The sequence below is a fragment of the Lathyrus oleraceus genome, chromosome 7 (genome assembly GCF_024323335.1).
Source record: "Lathyrus oleraceus cultivar Zhongwan6 chromosome 7, CAAS_Psat_ZW6_1.0, whole genome shotgun sequence".
Lineage (NCBI taxonomy): Eukaryota > Viridiplantae > Streptophyta > Magnoliopsida > Fabales > Fabaceae > Lathyrus > Lathyrus oleraceus.
In genome coordinates, this window is record NC_066585.1 from 408605560 (window position 1) to 408614729 (window position 9170).

Here is a 9170-nt window from a genome sequence, read left to right on the forward strand (position 1 = left end):
CATCAGATCTTGTTCTTCTTCCAGCATCATTGGACCTACTGATGTCAAATGAGATGTTCTTGACATTAGACTTAGACCTTACATCTATCTTTTTCAGAAGTTTGTTGATCTGTCTCCCCAGTAATGCTACATCATTTGCCAGATCTTCATCAGTATCTTGACCACTTTCTTCCTCTTTCTCTTCAGTGTTTGACATGAAGGCTATGCTTTTGACTTTCTTTTCAGATCCATCACACATTCCCAACTCAAATGTTTGGAGGGATCCAATTAGCTCATCCACTCTCATATTGCAAATGTCTTGGGATTCTTCTATGGCTGTCACTTTCATGGCAAATCTCTTGGGAAGTGACCTGAGTATTTTCCTCACTAGTTTTTCATCTGACATCTTCTCACCCAGGGCTCCTAAGGCATTAGCAATTTCAAGGATATTCATATGAAAGTCATGAATATTTTCATCTTCTTTCATCCACGAATTTTCAAACTTGGTAGTGAGCAGCTGCAATCTAGACATCTTCACTCTAGAGGTGCCTTCATGAGTGGTTTTGAGAATATTCTAAGCATCTTTAGCCACCTCACAGTTGTTCACCAGTCTGAAGATGTTCTTATCAACCCCATTGAATATAGCATTCAATGCTTTAAAGTTTCCAAGGTCTAGTTTATCGTCCTCCTTGGTCCATTGTTCCTCAGCCTTCTTATCAGTTGTAACTTCTCCTTCCTTAGTAATAATTGGATGTTCCCAGCCTGTTAGAATAGCCTTCCAAACCTTATTATCCAAATATTTCAGGAAGGCTACCATTCGAGGTTTCCAGTAGTCATAGTTAGATCCATCCAGAATTGGTGGTCTGTGAACAGATCTTCCGTCTCTATTCATAGTACTAGAAAGTAACGTCCATAGATCTCACCCAGAACCAGAGCAGGATGCCTGCTCTGATACCAATTGAAATTCTGGTATCAGATATGAGATGTTGAAGGTAATGTCACGACACTAATATCTGAACAATATAAACAGGATAAAAGATAAAGAACAGTAATACAAGTGACACAAGAAATTGTTAACCCAGTTCGGTGCAAACTCACCTACATCTGGGGGCTACCAAGCCATGAAGGAAATCCACTAAACAGAATTAATTCAAAGACTCTCAGTAAACAACTTCAAGTTATAGTCTTTTCACCTAATCTTTACCCCGTGTGACTTCTATCTAAGAACTCTTAGATAAGAGATCCTACTCGCTCCCCCTCAATCACAGCAGTGATGTAAAAACAAATATTACAATGAAAGAAGACAATCTTCAAGAACACATACTTGATCTTGCTTAAAAGCTTCAACCAAGTAAACACACACTCATGCTTCAAAGCTTAGAGTGGACAAATTACAACTCAAAAGTCAGTCCAATTCAATCATCTATGGATGAATGAATGGCTCACAATACACACGACCACACAAGACTAGAACCCTTATTCTCTCTCACTATTTCGTTCATTATTTCTTGTGTGTTAAAACCAGGTTTTCCATGCCCTTTATATAGAAGCGTTTGGCTGGGCTTGGACATCATAAAACCCTAAAACTATTTTCCATTCGTATCTTCTTATGACAGCTGATTATATCTTGTTGGAAAATAAGTCAATCTGGTTTTAAATACTGATTGAATGGCGCGTTCAATCATCTCATCAATCACACATAGATTGGCATAAAAAGCGCAATCACACAATACATAACATTCAGACTGAATGTTATGTATACAGATGTCTTGACATCGGGTCTGACATCTCAGCTAAATCCTGCACATCCACATTTTAAACACCCTGCAGGATCTTGTTATCTTATGTCAAGACAACACTTGTGACAACTTGTGAACACTCTAGGTTTTACCAAAGTTGATGCCAACATATAGAACCAACAGGAGTTAACAAGGGATAATATTATGGGATGGCTAGAAAGTCTCATGGCTATTATTCAAACAACGTGCCCCGGTCTGTGTATATATGTAGTAATATTCTCAGAGAATTTACGCAAACTCAGAGTGATAAAGACATACCTGAATATCGCTCATGATGACAAATGTGTTTGGCTTTTTATGCGCTCACCATGTTGGTAATGCTTGACAGATTCCACATTACTTCTAGTATGGTGCAGCTTCTTACTCATCTCGGAATTCACAGGGAACCTACGTTAGTCGAGCTTGAGACAGTTGCGTCTGATATTTTTCTTCAGCAGTATCAAATTTTTGGGAAGACCATTCATAACTAGCAACAGTAAGTGGAGTGATCATTTCTTCCACTACCACTAATGGCCATACCTAATCCAACAATAACACCAAGAACCTGAAATACATGCAGCAAATGATACCCAACAGTAAAAACAAACCAAATGTAAAATAATAAACAAAATGGGAAATAGTAAAATAAAAAACATAAAACAAAAAGCATAATTAAACCTTCCCCACACTTGAACTAAACATTTGGCCTCAATGTTTTAGAGCAAGATAGAAGGAGGGTGACTCACAGTTTCCTACTGAGGAGGCTGGGGCGGTAAATGCAACATCAATTGTCGCATCATCAGGTTCATTTCATCCAAAACCACTCCTTTTCGAGTCTGCTCGATGCCTTATCCTGATTGCTCGGTTATAAGGTCACCGAGCTCGGTTTGTACCCATGCCCACTAGTCGTGATACATGGATGATGACCCAACACCCTATTGGGTTGGCTCTTGGAGAGGGGGTACAAACGCCTCCTGATGCTGCTCGTCTACATGCATCTGTTCACCTACAACCATATTTTCAGCATCGTAGCCTTCCTCTGCATCAGGGTCAGCACTCACATACAACCAATTAGCACAACCAGCAATACTTACTCTGTCAGGATTAGGTAGTGCAATGATAAACCTTTAATGGATCATAACAGAGTAGTAATCATGTGCAATAGAAATCATACCTTGTTGGATGAGGGTTGTCATATCAATTTTTGTCTTACCTGCCACTAGGGTCTCTTCAAGCAAAACCGCATGATAACCAAAATGTTCAGCAATCTGGGTAATCATGCCCCCAACAGAAATACCACCGGAGTCTGCCCGACCAACTCTCCCCAAGTAATCAGCTGCAAAGGTAGCAACACTGATGGCCTGATTATGTTCCATCGAGTACAGGAAGAACAACTCCTACTGAGTTATCATGCCCGTACTATCACCCCGTCCAAACAGAGTATATGCCAAACCTTTTTGGGCATATCGGAAGCACGGGTTCTGGATGTCGGAGGCTTTTGCACCTTTGGATGTGTAATCAGTCTTTCCAATAATAGTAGCCCGAAAATCTTGTGGAGCAAACCCTTCAGGGACCGCACCAGGTCCGTACAGTGGGAGTCAGAGAATACCAGCCAACTCCTCAACAGATAGCTCATGATAACTATTAAAAAGACGAAAGCGGGGAGTACCATAGTAGTACCTCATCGTGTTAATCCACTGCTTCTCTAGTTGGAATTCAAGTGTGCTCAAAAATTCAAGCGTGATGCGCTCATGAGTATGCGCTTCGAGACTCATGAATTCCAACATACCCAACACATGGAACATCCTATAAATTTCAATCTTTAAGCCTAAATCATGAAGGGTTTGTTCGCACATACACCTGGTGGGGGTTAACTTCCGCTTTCTATGAATGGCGTACCGTTTCTCCTGCTCCGGATTATCGAAGACAATGTTGTGCGGGTTCGGATTAGGACTGCTCCTCTTTCGTGGCCTCGAGGTATCGGCCATTTGTTGCTTCCCTTGAACAATCCTCCTTAGGGGCATTTTCGTACCTGCAAAAATTAAGAGAAATTCGAAATTGGAATTAGAGAAAATGGACACCATGGTTGTGATGAGGGCGAAAAATGGAGAAGGATTCATGGAGGGAGTTTTTGTTTTGGGGTTAATATGGTGGTAAAGGTGGGAGATTTTTGGAGAGGTTTTAATGGAAGGTTAGGTTTTGTAGAGAGTGAAGGTGGAGAAGATGAAGTTTGTGAGAGATGATAAGTGAGAATGAGTGGTAATCAGATTTTAGAAGGTGTTAAGTGGGTGTAATGAGTGGTTAGTGGGCTTTAATGAAGGGTGGGGTCCACATAAGGGTCCAAAGTTTTTTTCAAAAATTCAAATTCGTAAGTCTGATACGGGCTGTGTCAGGCTGCTGTAACTCAACATCTTTAGGGCATGGTCTTCAGTGGTCCTAACACGGGCCGTGTCAGTTGACACGAGCGACCGTTTTAGGCTTCTGCCAATGTTAATTTTCACCCTTTTCTTCAATTCTCCTAACACAGGTCGTGTCAAGCACCACGGTTGGTCGTGTCAGGCGTCTGTAATTCTTAATTTGAAGGCTTTTGTCATGGTCCTGACACGGGAGGCCGTGTCAGGCTGCTGGTTCTCATAAAAAATCTTCCTCTCTTTTATTTTCAGATATGGTCCTTCCTTCCGGTATGACTCTCACATTAACGTAAGTGTCTCCGTCCTTTTATGCAGAGCATTGCGCAAACCTAAAATAACAAACAAAACATAGAGAATAATTAGAAATAAAAATGTGTGGGTTGTCTCCCACAAAGCACTTCATTTAACGTCACATGGCTCGACTGTCGTCCATCCTATCAGGTAAGACAGACCTCATCTATCAGACCACTCTCTTGTCCTTGGTAGTATGGTTTTAATCTCTGTCCATTCACCTTAAAAGTCTTCCCGTTCGCTAGATTTTCGATCTCAATTGTTCCATGCGGGAATACTTTATGAATCATAAAAGGTCTAGACCATCTCGACCTCAACTTTCTAGGGAATAACTTCAACCTGGAATTGAATAACAACACCAATTGTTCCTCCGAAAATTCTTTCTTCTGAATTCTTTGGTCATGCCATTTTTTTCGTTTTCTCTTTGTATATTTTGCCATTTTCATAATCCCGATTTCTAAACACTTCTAGCTCATGTAGTTGAAGAATCTGAGATTCCCCTACTTTTGAAAGGTCACAATTCAGGAATTTGGAGGCCCAAAATGCCTTGTGCTCTAATTCGAGCGGTAAATGACATGCTTTAACGTAAACCAATTGATAAAGGGAAATACCTATCGGGGTTTTAAACATTGTTAAGTACTCCCACAGTGCATCTTCCAACTTTATTGATTAATCCTTTCGATAAGCACTGACAAACTTTTCTAGAATCTGCTTTATATGTCGGTTCGATACTTCAACCTGTCCACTTGTCTGAGGATGATATGGTGTGGCAATCTTATGATTGACGTTGTATTTCCTTAACATATTCTTCATCAACTTGTTTAGAAAATGAGTACCTTCGTCATTGATTAGTGCTCTTGGCACCCCAGACCTAGAGAAAATGTAGTTTTTTAGGAAAGTGACCACCACTTTAGCATCATTTGTGGGTAATGCTACAACTTCTACCCACTTTGACACATAATCAACAGTGACCAAAATGTAATGCTTTCCAAATGACGGTGGAAAAGGTCCTATGAAGTCTATTCCCCATACATCGAACAACTCTACCTCCAACATGGCCTTTTGAGGCATCTGATTTCTCTTTGAAATATTAATCGTCCTCTGACATATATCACATTCTTTTACTATACTTTGAGCATCCTTGAACAGTGTAGGCCAGTAAAACCCAGATTGGAGGACTTTTATTGTTGTTCTATCGCCACTAATGTGTCCTCCACATTCTGAGTCATACCAAGCTTTGAGGATGCCCATTTGTTCTTCCTCTGGAACACACCTTTGAACCAACCCATATATTCCTTTTTTGTACAAGAATGGGTCGTCCCACAAATAAAACCTGCAATTATGCAAAAACTTTTTCCTTTTGTTAGAATCAAAATCCCCAGGTATTAGTCCACCCACCAAATAATTCGCATAATCTGTGAACCATGGAACACCGGTGACAACTAGGATTCGTTCGTCGATGAACTCATCCTTGATTGGGTGTTTCTCCTCTGTTTCTTCTATCGGGGACATTCGGGATAAGTGATCAGCAACAGTATTTTCACAATCCTTTTTGTCTCTGATTTCCATATCAAACTCTTGCAGAAGTAGAATCCATCTCAGCAACCTCGGTTTAGATTTCTGTTTGGCAAAAAGATATTTCAAAGCAGCGTGGTCAGTATAAATAATTATCTTTGATCCTAATAGGTAAGACCTGAATTTATCAAACGCATGCACAACCGCGAGCAATTCTTTTTCAGTGGTTACATAATCCATTTAGGCAGGATTCAACACGTGACTTGCATAATAAATCATATGCAAGAACTTCTCCTTTCTTTGTCCTAGCACTGCCCCACTGCATTATCATTGGCATCACACGTGATCTCAAAGGGGAGAGACCAATCAGGGGCAATCACTATAGGAGCAGACACCAACTCCCTCTTCAGGATTTCAAAAGCTTCGCTTCACTTTTTGTCAAATAGAAAAGGTGTGTCTTTCACCAGCAAGTTCGTCAACAGTTTGGCGATCTTAGAAAAGTCTCTGATGAACCTGCAGTAAAAACCTGCATGTCCCAAGAAGCTTCTTATACCTTTTTCATTCACTGGTGGTGGTAAATTAGCTATTACCTCCACTTTTTCTTTGTCTACTTCTATGCCGCTGTTGGAAATTTTAGGTCCCAACATGATGCCTTCACGTACCATAAAATGGCACTTCTCCCAATTTAGGATCAATTTTTTTGTTGGCATCTTTCTAGCATAAGAGATAAGTTAGTCAAACATTTATCAAAAGAAGAACCAAAAAAAGAAAAGTCATCCATAAACACTTCCATATGCTTTTCAAGCATGTCCGCGAATATGGATGTCATACACCTCTGAAATGTGGCAGGTGCGTTGGACAACCCAAATGGCATTCTTCTGTATGCGAAAATACCATAAGGACATGTGAAAGCGATCTTCTCTTGATCTTCAGGGGTCACTGCAATCTGATTGTACCCCGAGTATCCGTCAAGGAAACAATAGTAATCATGACCGGCTAACCTTTCCAACATTTAATCAATGAATGGCAAAGGGAAATGGTCCTTTATTGTTGCAATATTCAGCCTTCTGTAATGAATGCACACTCTCCAACCTGTAACAGTTCTAGTTGGATCAACTCATTTTTCTCATTTTTTATCACAGTAGTCCCCCCCCTTTTTGGTACCACGTGCACTGGACTAACCCATGAGCTGCCGAATATGGGGTAAACCCTGCATCCAACAACTTTACAACCTCTTTGCAAACCACTTCTTTCATAGTTGGATTAAGTCTTCATTGTGGTTGAACTACTGTCTTATGGTCATCTTCAATCAAGATCTTGTGCATATAAACTGTCGGGCTAATACCTTTCAAATCCTCAATCGCTCATCCAATATCACTCTTGTATTTCTTGAGTACTTTGATGATTTCTTCTTCTTGAAAACTTTTTAAACTAGAATTGATAATGGTTAGGCACTTCTTTTCAGCATCAAGGAACACATACTTCAGATTCTCAGGTAATTGTTTCAAATTTTCCCCCTTTTTAGGCTCTTGAGTATTTTCTGATGGTTGGGGTGGTCTTAAATCTTCCCACCGGTGTGGTTTAGATCTAATCCACTGAGGTTGTTCCTCCATCATGGCTAGCACTTCTGACTCTCTATCGTCTTCATCTTTCTCAAAAATTGACAAGCTCAAAACACGTTATAAATGTAACTGAGGTGTTTTCATTTCAATTTCTTGAGCAACCACTTGATCTATTACCTATACAGTGTGACTCGTGCCAACATCATCTTTGTATTGCATAGTGTTTCGAACATCAATTTTCAATTCTTCATCATAGACTTTGAGGGTCATTTTTTCTTCATCTATGTCTATCATACACCGTCTTGTCTCTAAAAATGGTCTGTCCAAAATGAGAGGGATCTCCTCATCTTCAGGCATCTCAAGAATGACAAAGTCAATCGGAAATACAAATTTATCTACTTTACCAAAACATCTTCCACAATTCCATAAGGTCACCTAATTGAGCAATCAACAAACTAACGAGTCATCCTAATGTCTTGAACGGTGCCAAGGCCCAATTTTTTATAAATGGACAGCGGTATCAAACTTACACTAGCTCCCAAATCAATCAGAGCCTTCTTGAATTTTCTATCACCAATAGTGCAAGGAATAGTAACCGAACCCATATCTTTCTTTTTCACAGGAATTTTCATACCTTGGAGAATAGCACTACAAGTTTTAGTGAGGATGACCAGGTCTATATTCATGGAGCGCTTTTTGGAGATGATGTCTTTCATGAATTTGGCATATATTGGCATTTGCTCCAGAGCTTCAGAAAATGGAATGTTTATCTCAAGTTTCTTAAACATCTCCAAAAACTTCTCAAAATTATTCTCATGTTGGTCTTTCTTCTTTTGTTTCGAAGGATAACGAAGTTTAATGATTGGCTTGACAACTTTTTCTTTCTCCTTTATAGGCATTATCACCACATCCTCCTCAGTTTTCTTCGGTTCTTTAATTTCTAACTCGACTTCCAACAACCCATCTTCTTCGGCAGCGTTTTCTTCTGATTTCTCAGTAGACTTACCACTTCTTGTCACCATAACAGTAAGATTATTATGCTCACGAGGGTTTGTCACTATACCACTAGGCAAGGTACCTGGAGCTTGAGAAATTTAGGCCAATTGTTGTGCTATCTGACCCATCTGAATTTCAAGATTTTTTATAGATGAAGTGGTGTTTTTCTGATTGTTTCTAGTCTCTTCTTGGAACTGAATATTATGAGCAACCATTTTTTCAATGGCAACCTCTAAATCTTCTTTCTTCTGAACTTGTTGTGGCTGTTGTTGTTGATATTGAATCTGATATTGACCTTGACCCTGTTGGGTAACATGCTCTCTCTGATCTTTCCAGTAGAAATTTGGATGATTCTTCCAACCTGGATTGTAAGTCTTTCATGTACGAAAGATATTGACTAAAAGTGCTTAAGTAAAAGTAAACTTAAGAAGACTAAGATAAATGACGAAAAATAAATGGCGAAGAATAAATTGCATAAAGTAAATGCAAAGGATAAATGACTGGTAAATGCAAAGGAAAATTGGTAAAGAACTTTGAAATTTATAAGATAAAACTTTAAAGAAATGGTGTTTGTTCACACGTACATTTTCCAGATAAGACTCTTTTCTCTCACACGGGTACTTTGAGTATTTTGCAGG

The 9170-nt window shown here is 39.5% G+C and overlaps 1 protein-coding gene across 1 annotated transcript; it reads right to left on the reverse strand.

The window, feature by feature from the left end:
* Window positions 1-7338: 7338 nt before the first annotated feature.
* Window positions 7339-8558, reverse strand: LOC127104072 (uncharacterized). Its single transcript, XM_051041286.1, has 3 exons — window positions 8067-8558; window positions 7720-7971; window positions 7339-7626 (listed from the first exon to the last, which is right to left on the reverse strand). Exons 1-3 carry the CDS (start codon window positions 8556-8558, stop codon window positions 7339-7341), a joined length of 1032 nt encoding a protein of 343 aa, XP_050897243.1.
* Between the last annotated feature and the right edge of the window lie 612 nt (window positions 8559-9170).